The sequence below is a fragment of the Pristiophorus japonicus genome, chromosome 22 (genome assembly GCF_044704955.1).
Source record: "Pristiophorus japonicus isolate sPriJap1 chromosome 22, sPriJap1.hap1, whole genome shotgun sequence".
NCBI classification, from domain to species: domain Eukaryota; kingdom Metazoa; phylum Chordata; class Chondrichthyes; family Pristiophoridae; genus Pristiophorus; species Pristiophorus japonicus.
In genome coordinates this window covers 25,897,455-25,921,226 of record NC_091998.1, presented here as the reverse complement: position 1 = coordinate 25,921,226, position 23,772 = coordinate 25,897,455, and the positions used below count along the sequence as shown (strand labels likewise).

Genomic DNA, 23,772 nt, shown 5'->3' with positions numbered 1-23,772 from the left:
AGAGGAAGATCGGTCCATGATGGATCAAAGCAATTTCAAGGCTCAGAGAGAAGAGGCAGATGCTGAAGTACACGGGGTGCACACATTTTCGACGAAATGTCCACCTATAATGCTAAACGTAAAATTGAATGGCTTACCCGTAGCCATGGAAGTGGACACTGGCGCTAGCCAATCATTCATGAGTAAAAAGATAGTTGAGAGACTGTGGTGCAACAAGGCATTCAGACCAGCCCTGAGCCCCATCCACACGAAACTGAGAATGTACACCAAAGAGCTTATCACTGTCCTGGGCAGTGCCATGGTCAAGGTCACCTACGAGGGCACGGTGCACGAACTGCCACTCTGGATTGTCCCGGGCGATGGCCCCACATTGCTTGGAAGGAGCTGGCTGGGCAAAATCCGCTTGAACTGGGATGACATCCGAGTGCTATCACATGTCGATGAGGCCTCATGTACCCAGGTTATTAACAATTTTGTTTCCTTTTTGAGCCAGGCATTGGAAACTTTTCCGGGGTGAAGGTCCCAGAGGCACGACCCATTCACCACAAGGCGCGAGCGGTACCTCACAAGTGGAAATTGAGCTGGACAGGCTGCAATGCTAGGGCATCATCTCCCCAGTGGAATTCAGCGAATGGGTCAGCCCAATTGTTCCAGTACTCAAAAGTGATGGCACGGTCAGGATTTACGGCGATTATAAAGTAACTATTAATCGTTTCTCGCTACAGGACCAATACACACTACCTAAGGCAGATGACCTATTTGCGACGCTGGCAGGAGGCAAGACGTTCACCAAGCTCGACCTGACTTCGGTCTACATGATGGAGGAACTGGAGGAGTCTTTGAAGGGCCTCACCTGCATCAACACGCACAAGGGACTGTTCATCTACAACAGATGCCCGTTTGGAATTTGGTTGACTGCAGCGATCTTACAGAGAAACACTGAGAGCCTACTCAAGTCAGTACCACACACGGTGGTCTTTCAGGAAGACATATTGGTCACTGGTCGGGACACCGCCGAGCACCTACAAAACCTGGAGGAGGTCCTCCAGCAACTGGATCGCATATGGCTGAGGCTGAAGAGGTCGAAATGCGTCTTCATGGCAACAGAAGTGGAGTTTTTGGGGAGAAAGATCGTGGCGGACGGCATTCGGACCACAGATGCCAAGACAGAGGCTATCAGGAATGCTCCCAGGCCACAGAATGTCACGGAGCTGCGGTCGTACCTGGGACTCCTCAACTATTTTGGTAACTTCCTACCAGGGTTAAGCACCCTTTTAGGGCCCCTACATGTGTTATTGCGCAAAGGTGAGAACTGGGTATGGGGAAAAAAACAAGTAATTGCTTTTGAGAGAGCCAGAAACATTTTATGCTCCAACAAGCTGCTTGTATTGTATAACCCGTGTCAAAGACTTGTGCCAGCATGTGATGGAGTATGGAGTCGGGTTTGTATTACAACAAGCTAACGTTGCGGGGAAGTTGCAATCTGTCGCCTATGCTTCCAGGAGCTTGTCTAAGGCCGAGAGGGCCTACAACATGATTGAGAAAGAGGCATTAGCGTGTGTGTTCTGGGTAAAGAAAATGCATCAGTACCTGTTTGGCCTCAAATTTGAGCTGGAAACCGATCACAAGCCCTGTTCGCTGAAAACAAGGGGATAAATACTAGTGCCTCAGCTCGCATACAAAGGTGGGCACTCACGCTATCAGCGTATAACTATACCATCCACCACAGGCCAGGCACCGAGAACTGTGCAGTTGCTCTCAGTCGGCTACCACTGCCCACCAGGGGGGTGGAAATGACACAGCCTGCAAACTTGTTGATGGTGTCGCAGCCCCACAGACTTGCTGATGATCATGGAAGCGTTTGGAAATGATAAATCACCTGTCACGGCCCGCCAGATTAGGACTTGGACCAGCCAAGATCCTCTGCTGGCCCTAGTAAAAAAACTGTGTACTGCATGGGAGCTGGGCCAGCATCCCCGTTGAAATGCAAGAGCCAATCATACCGTTCCAGCGGTGAAAGGACGAGCTGTCCATTCAGGCAGACTGCCTGTTGTGGGGTAACCGTGTAGTGCTACCAAAAAAGGGCAGGGAGACCTTCATCTCGGATCTCCACAGCACATACCCAGGTATAGTAATGATGAAAGCGATAGCCAGATCCCACGTGTGGTGGCCCGGTATCGACTCTGACTTAGAGTCCTGTGTACGGCAATGCAGCGTATGTGCTCAGTTGAGCAACGCGTCCAGAGAGGCACCACTAAGTTTGTGGTCCTGGCCCTCCAGACCATGGTCGAGGATCCATGTCGACTATGTGGGCCGGTTTCTCGGTAAAATGTTCCTGGTGGTGGTGGATGCTTTTTCAAAATGGATTGAATGTGAAATAATGTCGGGAAGCACCGCTACCGCCACCATTGAGAGCCTGAGGGCCATGTTTGCCACCCACAGCTTGCCTGACATACTGGTCAGTGACAACAGGCCATGTTTCACCAGTGCCGAATTTAAAGAATTCATGACACGCAATAGGATCAAACATATCACCTCAGCCCCGTTTAAACCAGCCTCCAATGGGCAGGCAGAGCGGGCAGTACAAACCATCAAACACAGCCTTAAACGAGTCACAGAAGGCTCACTCCAAACCCGCCTGTCCCGAGTACTGCTCAGCTACTGCACGAGACCCCACTCGCTCACAGGGGTGCCCCCGGCTGAGCTACTCATGAAATGGACACTTAAAACCAGACTCTCGCTGGTTCACCTGTATGATCAGGTAGAGAGCAGGCGGCAGCAACAAAATGTAAACGATGGTCGCGCCAATATGTCACGGGAAATTGATCTGAATGACCCTGTGTATGTGCTAAACTATTGACATGGTCTCAAGTGGATTGCGGGCACGGTGATAGCTAAAGAAAGGAATAGGGTGTTTGTAGTCAAACTAGACAATGGGCAAATTTGCAGAAAGCACCTGGACCAAACGAGGCTGCGGTTCACAGACTGCCCTGAACAACCCACAGCAGACACCACCTTTTTCGAGCCCACAACACACACCCAAAGGATCAACAACACCACGCTGGACCATGAAATCGAACCCATCATGCCCAACAGCCCAGCAAGGCCAGGCTCACCCAGTAGCCCTGCAGGGCCAACAACACACCAGCCCAGCGAGGGCACAGCCAACACACCAGAACAGACATTTGTACCGAGGCGGTCCACCAGTGAAAGAAAGGCTCCCGACCGCCTCACCTTGTAAATAGATTTCACTTTGACTTTGGCGGGGGGGAGTTATGTGTAACTGTAAAGCATGCACTCCCATGTTCCGCCACCAGGGAGCTCATTCCCTGAAGTCCCAAGGGATCCCAGCATCCCTTGGGAGTACTGTATATAAGCCGGCCCCTAAGGCCTGTCCCTCACTCTGGAGTGTCTTATTAAAGACTGAGGTCACTGTTACTTGAAACTTCCCTGTGTGCAGTCTCATCTGTGTTCGGAACACAATACTGGGCCTCTTCTCCAATGTGCGGAATGGTACATCCTCTCCCTCTACATTACATCAACAGTCCACCCAGCCGTCGGCCAGTCCTTTCTCAACACCATTCAGACTGTGGACCTGCAGTAGTCACATTTAAAGATGAATGCTGCGTTTAGTCCTCTGGCATTAACAAGGTAAAGCATTTTAATTGGCGCTGCAGTAGGAAAATGAATCACCTTGGCCCTTCATTGCTAAAGCCAGTGTGTAGCTGGGCCTTTGTTCAACCTCTCGGGCGCCAATATATTTATCAGTTGACTCAGTGAAGTCCCCCGTGGCCACAATGCTCCACAGTTACTGTCGGAAGCATTAGTGTTTGACCAGGCACTCCTCACAAACACATGCACCAATCAGCCCAGAATTCCTGCACATTTGAATAATTATTGCAAAACAAACTGATTGCCTTCAAGTATTTGTTCTGATCACAAGCCAGAGCGCCTCTGTTAGTCACAACTGGAAACTTGTCTTTATTCATGGGCAACTCATCGCTCGGCTCGGCCTGCTGGGGGCGGCTCTGAGTGCTCGGAATACTCCCCCCTTCACTGTGCCCTGCTACAACACTTTACAATAAAACCAAAAGCTTCTCTGTGCCACTTGCTAGAAGTGGAGACCCCAGTCCCGCCCCCACAATAAATCTGCTCAAAGCATTTTGCTGCTGCTTTTACCGAGCCTTGTGTTTATTTTCTTAATTCAGGGATTTCCTTTTCATCAAATAATTTGTCCACATCTCCCCGCCACCCCCCCCCCCCCTCCCCCCTCCCCCACTGCTCCTCCACCTTCTAAAAATGCCAAGGCACACGCGAAATACCTTCACCAAATGAACATTCTTCACGACTGAGTATTGGCAGACTATTCAACTGTGATGGGCGACACAACCTGTCCTCACTCGACAGCCAGGGCCAAGCCCTTCCCCAAAATGCCCTTTTGGATGAGGCACTGCCGGATGTTTTTGGGAAAGAAGGGAGGAAAATAAAGGGAAGAGTTTTTAACCAAAGCAATGTAAATGTCACTTGAGGACTTCTGTCTGAGTTTACATTTCTTACTGACGTGTCATTTGTTGCTGTTGCTTCGTTTCCCCTCCAGGACTTTGATAAGTTGATGGAAGCCATGAAAATGGTTTTAGCAGAAGATTCCCGTTCAGCCATCGTATTTAACTGTCATAACGGGAAAGGGAGGACAACGACTGCCATGGTGATATCTGTCCTCGTTCTCTGGCACTTCAAGGTTGGTGCCTCTCTCCAGTCTTAGTCAGCGATGTTTATGGGCCCTTACCCACACTCGGGTTAGTTGGGTTGTGTGGCACAGATGACTTTAAGTTATGTACTCCTGGCACTAGTTGGTGCAGAATACTAGGACTTAACTGATCCAGGATAAATGTAGCAACATCCCTGTTACATTCTGAGTCTTACTGAACAACTTTATATAATTGCCAAAGGTTGATTGTCACAGCTTGGCCTAGATCTTCTGGCTTTATAATGGTTGTACCACTGTCGAGGCAAACCGTTTAGCTCTCTGTTTTACAGATTTAGAGATACAGGGGAAGATTTCTGTTTTCACCCCTGGGCTGTAATCTGGTGCCTGTCTGATATAGGGCATAAGAAATAGGAGCAGGAGTAGGGCATTTGGCCCCCCGAGCCTGCTCCGCCATTCAATAAGATCAAGGCTGATCTGATCTTGGCCTCAATTCCACTTCCCTGCCCGCTCCCCATAACCCTTGACTCCCTTATCGTTCAAAAATCTGTCTATCTCCACCTTAAATATATTCAATGACCCAGCCTCCACAGCTCTCTGGGGCAGAGAATTCCACAAATTCACGACCCTTCAAGAAATTCCTCCTCCTCTCCATCTGAAATGGGCGACCCATTATTCTGAAACTATGTCCCCTAGTTCTAGATTCCCCCACGAGGGGAAACATCTCATGAACGCCTTGTACAGTTGTTTTCAATAGAATGATAATCGGGTTGGTTCTATAACAACAACATGCGTTTATATAGCGCCTTTAACATAGGAAAACATCCTAAGGCGCTTCACAGGAGCGTTAGCCGACAGAATTTGACACTGAGCCACATAAAGAGATATTAGGACCGGGAGCCTATTCAGGTCAGCAAGCACAGGGGTGATGGGTGAACAGGACTTGACACACATTAGAATACGGGCAGCCGAGTTTTGGATGAACATATAACGGACCTGTGGTCCTCTTCACCAGATCATTGCCTGGGTGTGAAGACGAAAACCTACCCAACTGGAGGGGGGAGAATTAGAACTGACCTCAGTGGCCTGGGTTACAGAAGAGAAAAGCAGCCACTGGGATTGCTACAGCTGATCGCAGTCCATGATCCCGAACAAAGTGCACATGCATAGGCATCGGGTGAAGTTCGGATCTCCGTGAGATGTGATACTCTCCATGGTTGAATATCTGACACAAGAAAAATCGTCCCTTTGTTGAGTGCTGGAGACCGCCTGGTGCGTGTTGAACTACCGAGGGCCAGTTGATGCTTTCAGGCGGAGGAAGGGGAGAAAAGGATTTGCAAACAGCGAGAAGATTTCAGATCGCCGTGTCTTGTGGGTTGGGAGAGGGTAGAATGTTTCGGGAAATTGCTCCTTTTACACTGTTCGGTACTGATCTAACCCAGCAAAGTGACACACTGCTCATCTGGTTTCCCGTTTTTGTTCCAGGGTATTCCCGAAAACACCGAGGATGAACTTGTGAGCGTGCCGGATGCCAAATACACAAAGGGAGAGTTTGAGGTACGTGAAGGCCAGCTCGCTGGGTAATCGGGACCTCCCCACTTCTCCGTGACTCACCGGGTAATCAGGACCTCCCAGCTGTCTCCGTGACTCACTCACTGGGTAATCGGGACTTCCCAGCTGTCTCCGTGACTCACTGGGTAATCGGGACCTCCCAGCTGTCTCCGTGACTCAGAGTATTTGTGGTACACAAATTCACCGTCCATACATGAGCCTCGCTGTTCACAATATCGACTCTTTAATCTCTTTCCAGTTTTCAAGCTGTGCATTTTGATACTGCCGGGCCCTTTTCGTATTGTGGTCCTTCTGTGTGCTAAGGGGCCGGCAGTCATCATAGGCAGTCCCTCGAAACGAGGATAACTTGCTTCCATGCTAAAAAGGGATGAGTTCACAGGTGTTTCAATGAAGGACCTAATATTCCAGGTCCCGAACTACATCCTGAAGGGTGGAAGATGCCTGTGCGTGGATTTTTTGAACATGGGGTGGCCGTTGCACACCAGCCACCACACAGGCTTGACAGAGCTAGGTCTTGGTCCAGTGGCAAGGGTTAACCAGGACGACTGGAGACCAGCTCTGCTGCACAGACCTAGTGCACGCACATATCTCACGCAGTGTGGGCTAGCCTGTGCTGCACTGTACGGGTGGGCTGAGTGTGTGCAACAGGAGGGCCACTGGCAGCTTGAGGCACCCATAACTTTGTGGAGTCCCTTACCTGCCCTGCCATTATTAATATCGATAAGCACCCACTGGCGATGTTGCTGAACAAATTAATATTTTTTAAACAGAAGCTCTAAACCTGGCTGCACCCAACAGTGCTCGGTCAAGCTCTCACAATGTTGCTGTGCAATTTTCCCTTCTAATTTGACACAGATCAGAAACAATTTATTTTACACAGTCCTGTAACCCTCTCCAAAAAAAAGACCTACCCCAGGCCCAGAATGGCTCCCCTATCCTTGCCGGTCTTGAGGAATGTGACCGTTGCTGTGGTAACTGGGTCCAGTTGTTCAGTAATGCCCAGATGAGCTGTGACCAGGCTTTTCAGGTTCGGTATACTTGTTGTGACACTCGTGGAACCCTGTGCGTTGGAGGCTCATTTATTTACAACAATGTCACCGACGTCCAGGCTGCCATTTGCTTTAACATAATAAAGTCCAGCAAGGGCGATATTTTTCCAATTGCAGAACTGCAGCATTAATTGCGGACACCTTTCCCTCCAGGTTGTGATGCAGATAGTTCGACTCCTGCCTGATGGGCATAAAATGAAGAAGGAAGTGGACCTGGCTCTGGATGCTGTGAGCGAGACCATGACTCCTATGCATTATCATCTGAGAGAAATCATCATCTGCACTTACAGACAGGTGAGTCACTGCCTGTATAACCAGGCACGTCTGTGAAAGAATCCTTCCATTTACATGCAAATTAAAATCTGGCTGTGAGTCAGAAGCTTTGCAAATGATAATTAGCTTGTCTAATAAAACTACAATATGAGGCAGAGGTATATAAGATAACAAACCGGATGGAAAAGTAGCAATAAGAAAATTACTTTAAACAAGACCCTGTGAGTAGGATAAAGGCGTACGGGATTGTAATGCATGCTCACCAGTTTATAGAGCTGTTGCGAGGGGTGGGCGCCGGAGGGACTGGAGTGCATCATCACCCCCGGGAACCAAATTTTAATTTGATGTTATATGTCTAAAAGATTAATATGTTTATTGTGCCGGTTTCAGTGGCCCCTCCCCCCGCCTTTTAGCCAGGGGGCACTTGTATAATTTGTGTTTTTAGTGCCCTAAAAAAAACAACAAAAGAAAACAAAAAAAGGGGGGCACTTGTTTGAAAGTATTTGGAGTGTCCCCCCAACAGGGGGCACTTGATTTAATTGATTAATTGTCTTCAACTAAAAGAGTTGTAGGCCTGTTAGGCTGGATTTTCGGATTGTTTGCGACCCGGGTCTCGCTGGGTTTTGACCCTCCGTTGCGAAAAAAGGGGCGGCGAGATCTTTTGCGTCCGGTCGCGATCCGCCAGTCGGGTTTAGCAGCGACAGTTGCAAGCACCGCCGGGAAGAGCTGCGGCGGGTTTGCAACGGCTCTCGTTGTGACACCGGAGTTTGGACTCGCACCTGACCCGTCCGCCCTGAAGCGTGCCCCACGATGACCGCGGGGGAAAACCCAGCGGGCCAGCCCTGCCGGCAGCGGTGAGGTGGATAAACTGCAAAAAAGGTCCAGTCTTTATTCTTCGATCTTTTTGTAGTGATTTGTGTGGTGGTGCTGTAGGCAAGGTTTTTGTGAATTTTTCTTTCCCCTCCCAAGGCCTCTCTCAGAGAGCTCCTGGCCCCGCACTTTAGTTGGCAAGGTTCCTGTCATACAGCGCCTCCCTTCGCGTTGCGCCCCGAGGACGCTGATGGCGAAACTTTCTCCACACAGCGCAAACGTTACCTGGGCGGTAACTTTCCATTTTCACCCTGAAAACGTCAAACCCGAAAATCCAGCCCTTTGAGTTGGGAGTGGCTTAGCCAGTCATGTGATGTTCACAAGACTCAATAAAACCCCAGCCAGTTGGGTTCGGGGGATCCACAATGAGGCAGGTGGTTGTGAGCCTGGTGGATGAACTGGTAATGTCTAGTGTGATTGTTAAACCTTTGCTGATAAACCAACAAGTTCTTAATAGTAATGTGTTGCTATGAGTTCTTTAGCAAAGAACCCATAAAGCAAATACATTACAGGGGTCATTCGAGTAAAATGTAAATTTAAGTTTGATGTCATGAAGATTGCCTTGGGATGTTTTACTACATTAAAAGCGCTATATTAAGTTATTTTTATTATAAATACATGGGATGGAATAGTGGATGTGGAAACACTGGACTCAATTGAAAAATAGTGGGATACAGCAAATCACAGACCTGTGGGTCCTTTCAGCATAAGATGGGTCAAATGGCCGCCCTCAACCACATTTCTCTTGTGAGATCAATATTTTGTCATAATCTTAAGTGTCAGGACAATTGTACCATAGCTGCCAGTTTGAAGTGGGCTGTAATTCTAACATGAGTTTGTGAGCTGGGATGACGGCCATTTGATGGAGTGTGAGGCAATTAACACACCAGCATTGCTTCTACTGTCAGCCTTCATGTGAGTCTTGCCCATCACGTCAAGTGTGCAGATGGACTGGAGGTATTGCTTTCCTTCGCACTGTACATTCCTGGTCAACACCATATCTAAAGAGGAAAGAAACTGGAAATCAAAGGTATTGTGTTCCTAACACAGATGAGACTGCACACAGGGAGGTTAAAATCACAGTGACCGCAGTCTTTAATAAGACACTCCAGAGTGAGTAACAGGCCTTAGGGGCCGGTTTATATACAGTGCTCCCAAGGGATGCTGGGATCCCTTGTGACTTCAGGGGATTCGCTCCCTGGTGGCGGAACATGGGAGTGCATGCTTTACAGATACACAACATCACTCCCCCCAACCCGCCACCAAAGTCAAAGTGAAAACTATTTACAAGGTGAGGTGGCCGGGAGCCTTTCTTTCTCTGGTGGACCGCCTCGGTACAAATGTCTGTTCTGGTGTGTTGGCTGTGCCCTCGCTGGGCTGGCGTGTTGTTGGCCCTGCAGGGCTGCTGGGTAAGCCTGGCCTTGCTGGGCTGTTGGGCGTGATGGGTTCGATTTCCTGGTTCGGTGTGGTGTCATTGATCCTTTGGGTGTGTGTTGTGGGCTCGAAAAAGGTGGTGTCTGCTGTGGGTTGTTCAGGGCAGTCTGTGAACCACAGCCTCGTTTGGTCCAGGTGCTTTCTGCAAATTTGTGACTACAAACACCCTACTCCCATCTTTAGCTATCACCGTGCCTGTGATCCACTTGGGACCATGTCCATAGTTTAGCACATACACAGGGTCATTCAGATCAATTTCCCGTGACACAGTGGCACGGCCATCGTTTACATTTTGTTGCTGCCGCCTGCTCTCTACCTGATCATGCAGGTTGGGGTGAACCAGCGAGAGTCTGGTTTTAAGTGTGCTTTTCATGAGTAGCTCAGCCAGGGGCACCCCTGTGAGCGAGTGGGGTCTCGTGCAGTAGCTGAGCAGTACTTGGGACAGGCGGGTTTAGAGTGAGCCTTCTGTGACTCGTTTAAGGCTCTGTTTGATTGTTTGTACTGCTTGCTCTGCCTGCCTGCCCATTGGTTTAAACAGGGGCTGAGGTGACATGTTTGATCCCATTGCGAGTCATGAAATCTTTAAATTTGGCACTGGTGAAACATGGCCCGTTGTCACTGACAAGTATGTCGGGCAGGCTGTGGGTGGCAAACATGGTCCTCAGGAGCCAATGGTGGCGGTGGCGGTGCTTCCCGACATTCAAACCATTTTGAAAAAGCATCCAGCACCACCAGGAACATTTTACCGAGAAACCGGCCCGCACAGTCGACATGGATCCTTGACCATGGTCTGGAGGGCCAGGACCACAAACTTAGTGGTGCCTCTCTGGACGCGTTGCTCAACTGAGCGAACACGCTGCATTGCTGTACACAGGACCCAAGTCAGAGTCGATACCGGGCCACCACACGTGGGATCTGGCTATCGCTTTCATCATTGCTATACCCAGATATGTGCTATGGAGATCCGAGATGAACGTCTCCCTGCCCTTTTTGGGTAGCACTACGCAGTTACCCTACAACAGGCAGTCTGCCTGAATGGACAGCTCATCCTTTCGCCGCTGGAACGGCTTGATTAGCTCTTGCATTTCAACGGGGATGCTGGCCCACTCCCATGCAGTACACAGTTTTTTACTCGGGACAGCAGAGGATCTTGGCTGGTCCAAGTCCTAATCTGGCAAGCCGTGACAGGTGATTTATCATTTTCAGACGCTTCCATGACCATCAACAAGTCTGCGGGCTGCGCCACCATCAACAAGTTTGCAAGCTGTGCCATTTCCACCCCCGTGGTGGGCAATGGTAGCCGACTGAGAGCATCTGCACAGTTCTCGGTGCCTGGCCTGTGGCGGATGGTATAGTTATACGCTGATAGCACGAGTGCCCACCTTTGTATGTGGGCTGAGGCACTAGTATTTATCCCTTTGTTTTCAGCGAACAGGGATATGGGGGGCTTGTGATCGGTTTCCAGCTCAAATTTGAGGCCAAACAGGTATTGATGCATTCTTGCTATTGAGGGAGTGCAGCGAAGGTTCACCAGACTGATTCCCGGGATGGTGGGACTGACCTATCAAGAAAGACTGGATCAACTGGGCTTGTATTCACTGGAGTTCAGAAGAATGAGAGGGGACCTCATCGAAACATTTAAAATTCTGACGGGGTTAGACAGGTTAGATGCAGGAAGAATGTTCCCAATGTTGGGGAAGTCCAGAACCAGAGGTCACAGTCTAAGGATAAGGGGTAAGCCATTTAGGACCGAGATGCGGAGGAACTTCTTCACCCAGAGAGTGGTGAACCTGTGGAATTCTCTACCACAGAAAGTTGTTGAGGCCAATTCACTAAATATATTCAAAAAGGAGTTAGATGAGGTCCTTACTACTAGGGGGATCAAGGGGTATGGCGAGAAAGCAGGAATGGGGTACTGAAGTTGAATGTTCAGCCATGAACTCATTGAATGGCGGTGCAGGCTAGAAGGGACGAATGGCCTACTCCTGCACCTATTTTCTATGTTTCTATGTTTCTTCACCCCGAATACACACGCTAATGCCTCTTTCTCAATCATGCTGTAGGCCCTCTCGGCCTTAGACAAGCTCCTGGAAGCATAGGCGACAGGTTGCAACTTCCCCGCAACGTTAGCTTGTTGCAATACACACCCGACTCCGTACAACGACGCATCACATGCTAGCACAAGTCTTTTATATGGGTTATACAATATAAGCAGCTTGTTGGAGCATAAAATGTTTCTGGGTTTCTCAAAAGCAGTTACTTGTTTTTTTTCCCCATACCCAGTTCTCACCTTTACGCAATAACACATGTAGGGGCTCTAAGAGGGTGCTTAACCTCAGTAGGAAGTTGTCAAAATAGTTGAGGAGTTCCAGGAACGACCGCAGCTCTGTGACGTTCTGTGGCCTGGGCCTGCTCCTGATAGCCTCTGTCTTGGCGTCTGTAGGCCGAATGCTGTCCGCCGCGATCTTTCTCCCCAAAAACGCCACTTCTGTTGCCATGAAGACGCATTTTGACCTCTTCAGCCGCAGCCCTACGCGATCCAGTCACTGGTTTTGTAGGTGCTCGACGGTGTCCCGACCCGTGACCAATATGTCGTCCTGAAAAACCAACATGCATGGTACCGACTTGAGTAGGCTCTCCGTGTTTCTCTGGAAGATCGCTGCAGCCGACCGAATTCCAAATGGGCATCTGTTGTAGATGAACAGTCCCTTGTGCATGTTGATGCAGGTGAGGCCCTTCGAAGACTCCTCCAGCTCCTGCATCATGTAGACCGTAGTCAGGTCAAGCTTGGTGAATGTCTTGCCTCCTGCCAGTGTCGCAAATAGGTCGTCTGCCTTAGGTAATGGGTATTGGTCCTGTAGCGAGAAACGATTAATAGTTACTTTATAATCGCCACAAATCCTGACCATGCCATCACTTTTGAGTACTGGAACAATCGGGCTGGCCCATTCGCTGAATTCCACTAGGTAGATGATGCCCTCGCATTGCAGCCTGTCCAGCTGGATTTCCACTCTCTCCCTCATCATGTGAGGTACCGCTCGCGCCTTGTAGTGAATGGGTCGTGCCTCTGAGACCAAGTGGATCCTCATCTTCGCCCTGGAAAGGTTTCCAATGCCTGGCTCAAAAAGGGAAGGAAATTTGTTAAGAACATGGGTACATGAGGCCTGATTGACATGTGATAGCGCTCGGATGTCATCCCAGTTCAAGCGGATTTTGCCCAGCCAGCTCCTTCCAAGCAGTGTGGGGCCATCGCCTGGGACAATCCAGAGTGGCAGTTTGTGCACCATGCCCTCGTATGTGACCTTGACCATGGCGCTGCCCAAGACAGTGATAAGCTCTTTGGTGTACGTTCTCAGTTTCGTGTGGATGGGGCTCAGGGCTGGTCTGAGTGCCTTGTTGCACCACAGTCTCTCAACTATATTTTTACTCATGAATGATTGCCTGGTGCTAGTGTCCAGTTCCATGGCTACGGGTAAGCCATTCAATTTTACGTTTAGCATTATAGGTGGACATTTTGTCGAAAATATGTGAACCCTGTGTATTTCAGCATCTGCCTCCTCTCTCTGAGGCTCGAAATTGCTTTGATCCACCATGGACCGATCTTCCACTGCCACGTGGTGGTTAGCAGGTCTTGCAGAGCTTGCAGCTCGTCTACAAGCTCGGAGGTGCCCTATTGTTCCACAGCTCTTGCAAACATACCCTTTGAAGTGGCATGAATAGGCTAATTGGAAGCCCTCCACAACGCCAACAAGGTGTGAATTGCCTTGCATTCATCCTTTTGTTGTGGACTCTGAGTCATCTGGGTCACCTGAGGCCTGCTGGCAGTTGCAGACCCATGGTTTCTGCCCTGTACATTTCTGCTCACAAACACAGTTCCAGTTAGTTTATGAACATTGCTAGCACTTGTGTGCTGAGAGATTTGTTTGGTGTTATCACTGGTGGACATAAATGCCTGTGCTATCGCAATGGCCTTACTGAGGGTGTCTCTGCAGTCAAAAGTTTTCGTAGGATGGTCTCGTGGCCAATGCCCAGTACAAAAAAGTCTCTGAGCATTTGCTCCAGGTAGCCATCGAACTCACATTGCCCTGCAAGTCGCCTTAGCTCGGTGACGTAGCTCGCCACTTCCTGACCTTCAGATCACTGGTACGTATAGAACCGATACCTCGCCATCAGCATGCTCTCCCTTGAGTTAAGATGCTCCCGAACCAGTGTACACAGCTCCTCATACGACTTATCTGTGAGTTTCACCGGAGCCAGAAGATTCTTCATGAGGCTGTAGGTCAGTGCCCCGCAGTCAGTGAGGAGGACCACTCTCCTTTTTGCAGCGCTTCCTTCTCCGTCCAGCTTGTTGGCTACAAAGTACTGGTCTAGCCGTTCGACATAGGCTTCCCAGTCCTCACCCTCCGAGAACTTCTCCAGGATGCCCACAGTTTGCTGCATCTTTGCGTTGGATTCGTGTACTCGTCGCCAGTTGTTGTGTTCCTAACACAGATGAGACGGCACACAGGGAGGTTAAAGTAACAGTGACCTCAGTCTTTATTAAGACACTCCAGAGTAACAGGCCTTAGGGGCCGGCTTATATACAGTACTCCCAAGGGATGCTGGGATCCCAAGGGACTTCAGGGGATACGCTCCCTGGTGGCGGAACATAGGAGTGCATGCTTTACAGATACACAACAAAAGGCTAAATTAAACTGAGTTGCCATTTAATGACGTTTTATTTCATAGGAACATAAGAACAGGAGTTGGCCTTTCAGACCGTCCAGCCTGTTCCACTGGCTGATCTGTATCTTAACTCCATCATGGTTCTATAACCTTTAACACCCTTGCCTAACAAAAATATAGCAATCTCCGTTTTTAAATTTTCAATTAACCTGGCCTCAACAGATTTTTCCGTGAGAGAGTTCCAGATTCCCACTGCCCTTTGTGTGAAGAAGTGCTTCCTGACATCATCCCTGAATGGCCTGGCTCTAATTTTAAGGTTACGGCCCCTTGTTATGGACTCCCCCACCAGAGGAAATAGTTTTGCTCTACCTCCACTACCAAATCCTTTTAATCATCTTAAACATCTCAATTAGATCATCTCTTAATCCTGAAGGGAATAAAGTCTAGTCGATACAACCTGACCTTTTGGTGAATCTGCGCCCACCCTCTCCACGGCCAATATATATCCTTCTTCAGGCGCAATGCCCAGAACCAAATGCAGTAGTTCAGATGGGGTCTCGCCAGTTTCAACATCCCTTTCTAAATGAAACTCTTTCCTGTGTTGGGCACTCACTGCCAGTATTGAGTCCTCCCAGCTCACTGCAGTACCATTTCGGGCAGAATCAAGCTTGCCCTGAAAACAGGCCTGGGTCCTGTAATGTTAGCATCTGTGAGTATGCTCAGGTTTGAAGAGTTGTTAACCCAATGGAGTGCTCATACACAGGAGTCCTCCCTCTATTTATTGGGGATTTGACCTGGAGGGTGTTGCACGGAGCAGTCCTGTGCAATAAGTTTTTAAGTTGGTTCACAGACTCCCAGGCTGCCTGCAATTTCTGTGGTCTGGAGGAGTCAGTGTTCCATGTGTATTTTGAGTGTGTGAGGTTGCAATATTTGAAGGGGCTGCTCCTCAAATTCTGCTTGCACTTCAGTCCCACGCTCCTGATCTTTGGGCACCTGGTGCTGAGGGGAGCGGGCAGGTCCGAGGGCCTCCTCGTAGGACTGCTCCTGGACACGGCCAAGGTGGCCATTAACAGGTCCAGGCAGAGGGCGGTCGAGGAGGTTGTTCAGCCCGACTGCTTCCCTCTCTTCCGCAGTTACATCCAAGCCAGGGTGTCCCTGGAGATGGAGCACGCAGTGTCCACCAGTATGCTCACGGCCTTCCGCGAGAGGTGGGTGCCGGAGGGACTGGAGTGCATAATTTCAACAGGGAATAATATTTTTATTTAATTTGATTTGACAAGGTTCCCTTTAATGTTTAATGTTAATTTTGGGGTTTAAGTGCCCTTCAAAAAGGGGCACTAGATTTGAAAGTTTTACCAAAATAGTTGTTGAGTTGTGAGTGGCTTAGCCAGTCACATGATATTCACAGGACTCAATAAAACCCCAGCCAGTTGGGTTCGGGGGATCCACGATGACGAAGGTGGTTGTGAGCCTGGTGGATGATGATGATCATCATAGGCAGTCCCTCGAAACGAGGATGACTTGCTTCCACGCCAAAAAAGGATGAGTTCACAGGTGTTTCAATGAAGGCCCTAATATTCCAGGTCCTGAACTACATCCTGAAGGGTGGAAGATGCCTGTGCGTGGATTTTTTTAACGTGTGGTGACCGTTGCACACCAGCCACCACACGGGCTTGACAGAGCTAGGTCTTGATCCAGTGGCAAGGCAAGGGTTATCCAAGACGACTGGAGACCTGCTCTGCTGCACGGACCTAGTGCGCACACATATCACAGTGTGGGCTGGCCCGTGCTGCCCCTGGATGAACTGGTAAGGTGCAGTATGATTGTTAAACCTTTTGCTAACAAAGCAACTAGTTCTTAGCAATGTGTTGCTATGAATTCTTAAACAAAGAACCCATGAAGCACATATATTACAGGCCCCAGCCTCAAAAGTACCAGTGTGGCACATTTTTCCATTCGCCACATCCTTTGCCAGTAAGACATCCAACCTGATGGTAGTTTTGTGATGTGGAAACATTCTGAGCAGGGACTGGGTTCAGACGGCCCAACTCATTTCATGTAGGTGCCTTTACAGTCAACAGATGTAGAAAATGCCTTCATTTGGGCTCTGTCTGAACCGTTGTTCCAGAGGTAAAACTCGCTATTGCCTCAACCACAACAACAACTTGCATTTATATAGCGCCTTTAACGTAGTAAAAATGTCCCAAGGCGCTTCACAGGAGCGTTATCAGACAAAATTTGACACTGAGGGGACAGTAAGGTGACAAAAGCTCGGTGAAAGAGGTGTAGGTTTCAAGGAGTGTCTTAAAGGAGGAGAGACAGGTTTAAGGAGGGAATTCCGGAGCCTAGGGCCTAGGCAGTAAGGTTTAAGGAGGGAATTCTGGAGCCTAGAGCCTTGTCAAAGGTCGAACTCTTAAAAGCTAAGACTTGAAGACTGAATTCTAGAAGTATCAGCTGCTGCTGGAGCCTCACGTTATGTAATAGAAACATAGAAACATAGAAAATAGGTGCAGGAGCAGGCCATTCAGCCCCTCCAGCCTTCACCGCCATTCAATGAGTTCATGGCTGAACATGAAACTTCAGTACCCCATTCCTGCTTTCTCGCCATACCCCTTGATCCCCCGAGTAGTAAGGACTTCATCTAACTCCCTTTTGAATATATTTAGTGAATTGGCCCCAACCACTTTCTGTGGCAGAGAATTCCACAGGTTCACCACTCTCTGGGTGAAGAAGTCTCTCCTCATCTCGGTCCTAAATGGCTTACTCCTTATCCTTAGACTGTGACCCCTGGTTCTGGACTTCCCCAACATTGGGAACATTCTTCCTGCATCTAACCTGTCTAAACCCGTCAGAATTTTAAACGTTTCTATGAGGTCCCCTCTCATTCTTCTGAACTCCAGTGAATACAAGCCCAGTTGATCCAGTCTTTCTTGATAGGTCAGTCCCACCATCCCGGGAATCAGTCTGGTGAATCTTCGCTGCACTCCCTCAATACCAAGAATGTCCTTCCTCAAGTTAGGAGACCAAAATTGTACACAATACTCCAGGTGTGGCCTCAACAAGGCCCTGTACAACTGTAGCAACACCTCCCTGCCCCTGTACTCAAATCCCCTCGCTATGAAGGCCAACATGCCATTTGCTTTCTTAACCGCCTGCTGTACCTGCATGCCAACCTTCAATGACTGATGTACCATGACACCCAGGTCTCATTGCACCTTCCCTTTTCCTAATCTGTCACCATTCAGATAATAGTCTGTCTCTCTGTTTTTACCACCAAAGTGGATAACCTCACATTTATCCACATTATACTTCATCTGCCATGCATTTGCCCACTCACCTAACCTATCCAAGTCACTCTGCAGCCTCATAGCATCCTCCTCGCAGCTCACAATGCCACCCAACTTAGTGTCATCCGCAAATTTGGAGATACTACATTTAATCCCCTCGTCTAAATCATTAATGTACAATGTAAACAGCTGGGGCCCCAGCACAGAACCTTGCAGTACCCCACTAGTCACTGCCTGCCATTCTGAAAAGTACCCATTTACTCCTACTCTTTGCTTCCTGTCTGACAACCAGTTCTCAATCCACGTCAGCACACTACCCCCAATCCCATGTGCTTTAACTTTGCACATTAATCTCTTGTGTGGGACCTTGTCGAAAGCCTTCTGAAAGTCCAAATATACCACATCAACTGGTTCTCCTTTGTCCACTTTACTGGAAACATCCTCAAAAAATTCCAGAAGATTTGTCAAGCATGATTTCCCCTTCACAAATCCATGCTGACTTGGACCTATCATAATGTAAATGTAGATTCTTTTCTCTCAATCTGGTTCAGTAAAATTACTGAGTCGAATACCTCTTGTGCTTTGAACAAAGCAGTCTTTATTTTACCGGCCGGCAAGACCTATCAGACAGAAGATATACTCTCTCGATAGAGCGTACACACTCCCTATGGATAAGTGACGTTACATTGTCAAGGCACGATGGTTATACATTTTCGGCAAAAGATAACAAGATAAGGCTAGAGTGACATCCCAGCTCAGCCCATCTCTTTTGATCCCTCCTTCCCTTTGTCCACTCATAAGCCGACCCAAGCATGGTCCGATTTTAAACAAAGACCTTCTGTCAATGTTTCAGGTTAATAACATGATTTAATAAGACCTTGAGGTTTTTCTGCAAGCTGTGGGTTTTGTTTCAATATGTGTTAGTGTTGTAACATTTCGCAGTCTCGAGTCTGAGATGTCATGGCTATTCCTCCATGAATTGTTTGTTAGCTTATACTGTCCCTATACAATTCCCACGTTCTCAACTTCAATGTCTCTATACATTTTTAAACATTCACATTCCCCCCTTTTATCATTCCATGATAACACTTAGGATCATTCTATGAGTAAAATGTATAGGGAACGTGAACACACCCAACATCCAGAAAAGTTCCCATTTTGCACATAAACATAAGACATGTAGCTCTCGTCTCTGTCTCCCCTCCCATGCGCCGAAACTATCATATATCAACACTATTATACAGACTGTGGCATACAGACAGTTTCATCTTATGGCTCAGGATTCAGATAAATAGTCCAATTTTTTTGCTGGTTAAAAGAGTTCAGTTTTCCCGTCTCTCTTCTCAGGTCACCGTCGGTGTAGCTGGCTGTCTATCACTACGGGTAAAAGTTCAAACTGGTCCACGTTCCAATTAGGATGCCAACGGCCTTGTTCAGCTATGGAGAAGAGGAAGTCTGGAACAGAAACAGGAGTTAGAATAACCAGTAAAATAGGTTCGTTAGCTTGCAGTGGTGCAGGTGAACCCAGGCACTTTTCCCCTCAACCTTGGCTGCAGTGGGGGTAGTGAGTAACACCTGAAAAGGCCCCTCCCATTGTGGCTCTAATCCCTTCTGAATCCATACTTCCCTGGTGCCACGAGGGACAATTCGGGTAAAACTGGGAGGTCGAGGTGAGCATCTTGAACCTGGTTGTGAACTAGTCGCAGCGCCTGAGTCAGAGAAAGAACATAGGTGGTCATCAGTCGAGCTGAGATACCATATCTAGGAACAATTTCCCTCATTAACACCTTAACAACAGTTTGAGCCTTATTGTCCAAGATGGCTTCAATCCATCTGCTAAACACATCTACTATTACTAACACATATTTGTAATACTGAACTTTTTGCAACTCAATGTAGTCCAACTGAAATGTCTCAAAGGGACCTTCGGGTAGGGGCGTTTTACCCCAATCACAGGGGACTCCCTTCCCTGGATTATGTTGCTGGCAAACCAGGCAACGACTACTGATGTTCTGGGCAAGCGCCTGGAGTCTAGGGTGCCACCAAGTAGCCAAAAGTGTATCACTCGTGGTCCTTGCTCCACAATGAGTAGTAAAATGCATACATTCAATAACCCATAGAGCCAACTTGTCAGACATGCAAGTCTGTTCCGTGGGAGTGGTCCAGAGTTTAGAAACATTGTCATAAGTACATGCATAATATTTCCACAACAGTTTATCTTTTTCAGGAGCGTCCTCCTGTGCTTTTATAACATCTTGGATGGTTGGCATTGGTTTTTCCGAGGCTAACTTATCCTTCGCAGGATTTTTAGTCTGACTCATAATTTTGGGCACTACCATCTGTTGGTCACGAGAGGCCTGTTTGGCCTCTTGGTCAGGACAACGATTCCCTATATCAACCAGAGAATTTCCGGTAGTGTGGGCGGTACATTTGACAATGGCAATGCGTTTGGGGAACATGAGGGCTTGCAACAAATCAGATACTAGCTATTTATGAGATATCTCATTCCCCTGTGAGGTTAGGAATCCCCTATTTTTCCATAATTGTCCGAAATCATGGGCCACCCCAAAGGCATACCTAGAGTCGGTATAGATATTGACTTTGAGATCTTTGGCCAAGATACAGGCTCGGGTGAGGGCGAATAGTTCAGCTTGTTGAGCAGAATAGGCAGTTTCAAAAGCGGCAGATTCCAAGACCTGATTCTCCTGGTTTACTATGGCGTATCCTGAGATTTGTGTACCTTCTGGATTAATTCCGTACAGTCTGGATCTTCAATTGGTACATCAACAAAATCTTCCCTGACTGATGTGGCCTCTTAAATTAAAGATAAACAATCATGACTGGGTTCTTCCTCATCTTGGGGTGGCTCAGTAAGAACACAGGTCGGATTAATTGCAGTACAGTGCCGAAAGGTCAGCTTAGGATTGTTTAGTAAGTAGATCTCATATCTGCTTTGCCTGGCCATGGTAAGGTGTTGAGTCTGCAGTTGGCCCAGGAGGGCAGCTACGGAGTGAGATGTGTTAAGACAACGGTAGCACAGTCTTTCAGAATTGTACAATACAGTTGAAAGGGCCGGTCATAGAGGGGCCGGCCCAAAGCCGGAGCTTGCAGCAGGACTGTCTTTAGTTCCTTAAAGGCTTGGACGTCTATGGTTTCTATTTCAAAGCTGCCTTGCTTATTTGTATACGGGGTGAGGTGCTTAGTCATCAGGGCAACATTAGGGATCCAGGATCTGCAGTAATTGATCATCCCCAAACACTGTCGCATTTGCTTAGCCGTGCTAGGGACTGGAAACTGGCAAATTGGTTCGACTCGGCTAGCCTCCAAAGCTCGGTGGATACTCGGTATTGCCTGTGATAACCCATTTGGGAGGGGTTCTCTGCCCACACATGAGAATCCACATAGTCAGGTATGTCAGAGCCAGTATGATGCTGCAGAGTCTTAAGACCTTCTCGGGGTCCCCGTGGAATTGGACTGTTCGGCAATGTTTTACAATTTGCACATCCCGGCTGGTAGGGTCAGCCTTGTCTATAGCCTGGCGCACCATAACTCCCAAATCTTTAGCGTGGTGGGGAGGTAATACTTCACGAGTAATATGTGGTGCCACCGTTGGGGGCTGTCCGTTTCCACAAAATCTGCCTTCCCTTCCGGTCCAGTCACTCTAGCCCTTAATAGAATTTCCTTCACTTCCCCTTCGTGATCCTGATAAAAGTTCTGCAGGTCCTGATTCTTTCCACTGGGATCGTATGCTAGGGTCACGTGATAGGGTGCCTGCGGCAGGTCCAGAGACCACCACTGAGGGGTTCTAGTAGTATAATACTGCCGCTTAAGGGTTCCCTGTTTTACAATAATCCCATCATCTCCACACTCCAAATGCAACTGGAATTTGCAGAGGAGGTCTCTAGCCATCAAGTTACAGTCCAGATTGGTTGTGATAACAACTCGATGTTCCACCGATTCTTCCTGGTAACCTATTTTAACCGGTTCTGGCACTGGGAATGTCGAGATTTGTCCCAGGAATCCTGAAAGTTCCTGCATTTCAGTAGAGGCAGGGAGTTTAAGCTTTGATTGTACAGAAGACATAAAGGCTCCCGTATCTATCAAAAAGGGTCTCCACTCGTTCAGAATTTTTAACAATATCATTGGTTCGTCTTCCGGGGAGGATCCCTGCACAATCAAGCTGCGTAGTCAATCGGGGAACAATTGACCAAAGGGGTTGTTCTGGGAGAAGTTAGTGTAAGATCCTCCTCTCCCCCCTTGCCCCCCTCCTCTTCCTCCTCTTCCTTTTCTATGCTGACGGTAGGGGCAATTTTTATTCCAATGTCCTTCCTGCCCACAATTAAAACAGTCAATTCCTCTTACCCAGTCCCGGCCTCTTCCCATACCATGCCGGGGACAATAGGGAGGTTTATTAGCAGGGCTCGGGCCGTTTGGTTGTTTAGTATAACCGTATCCTTGCTTATCCATCCAATCCTGTATGCAACACTGCGGTTCTATTAATCCTTCCTCCCGAGATGGCTCTTCCTTTCGAGTCACGTATTCAGTCTTGACCCGGGTTGGGGGCGCACCTCCCCCCTCCCCTTTCTTTTCCTGCCAATAATATCTAACTGCCCTTTCCATTTGTCCGGATAGCGTGAGCAATCAAATAGTTGTTCGAAGATCACATAGACATCTATAGTGGGGTGGTCTGCAGCTTGTTGTGCATCAGGGTTTGGCATTGGTCTGACAGGGAATTGGTGTCAGGATTTTGGGATCTTGGAAATCATTCCTAGGTCGGAGGATGTTTCGGAGCTGTCTGACTGCTTGACAGTTCTGCGTCTCGATCGGCGGGGGTGTTTGCTATGTCTTTCACAACTTGGACTGGTAGATTGACTAGAAGATTTACGGGACTGTCTGTGATATCGAGATATAGTTCTGCCCTTTCGAGTGTGAGATCTGGTCCTTTCGGCTATATTGCTTGTGAACTGGGGATCCGAATCGCTATCAGAGGATGAGGAGTCAGTTTGGGTTTGTTGCTTTGGTGGTATGGGGTTATTTTTAACTCCTCTCGCCGGAGTGTAAGGTGGAGGGTGTTGGGAAGAGGACTGGAGCAAGGGGCCAGGGGGTGCGGGAGGCGCCGTTGGACGCTGAGTCAGTGACCACTCATCAATTTCATCATCAGCCTCGGTTAACACAAAGCCAGCCATTTTACTACGTAGTCGGTCAATACCTTTCTCAAAGGTCCCAGAGGATCTCTTAGTAAGTTTCTCGTGCGCACATTCTTTTTTAAGACGTCTACAGTTTTAACATGTGTTCCCTCTGTCAATGAAAGTCCTAATTTAATAGCATTTATTTGCCAACTTGACAGAAGTGATGCATCTTTTAATTTTTTTTTTGACAATCCCTGTGCTTTTTTTGCTACCTCTACGCTTCTAGTGCCACCTAGAGGCCATTGATCATCTCCTAATAATTTGTTCAGGGCTCCTGATAATTTTCTAAAGTCTTTAGCTCTCTCAGGGAATTCTTCACATAACTTTTGTAGCGGACTACCCGCATCCGTTGTTTTATCCAACTGATTACCCATTACCGTGTCGTTACGCGTTCACGTAGTCGTGCGATTTAAACAAACTTAAAACGAACAGACTTTACTGAAAAACAGACTTAACAAACTTACTAATCTAACACAAAGCCGTGTCGCCCCGCAGCTCACGTCACCACGCGATTCAACCTTAAACAAACTTAACAAACTTTAACACAAAGCCGCGTCGCCCCGCGGCTCGCGTCACCACGCGATTCCACCTAAACAAGCTTATTCCCTGTGAGCCTAATTTTCTAAATTTGATTTCTTATGAGCCTTATTTAATTTCTTTTAGTCTCCAAATTTCCCTATCCTTTCGTGTAACTGCGAAGTTTAAATTCAATCAGTCAATGAAAGCCC

General features: G+C 48.1%; 1 protein-coding gene across 5 annotated transcripts in view; it reads left to right on the top strand.

Moving 5' to 3' along the window:
- pald1a (phosphatase domain containing paladin 1a) overlaps nt 1-23,772 on the top strand; it is a 327,452-nt gene that overhangs the window by 154,335 nt on the left and 149,345 nt on the right. For all 5 annotated transcript variants that reach the window (XM_070865787.1, XM_070865785.1, XM_070865789.1 and 2 more), the window contains 3 exons: nt 4,598-4,738; nt 6,191-6,262; nt 7,480-7,620. In XM_070865787.1, coding sequence (XP_070721888.1) covers nt 4,598-4,738; nt 6,191-6,262; nt 7,480-7,620 — 354 coding nt within the window. The remainder of the gene's footprint in view (nt 1-4,597; nt 4,739-6,190; nt 6,263-7,479; nt 7,621-23,772) is intronic.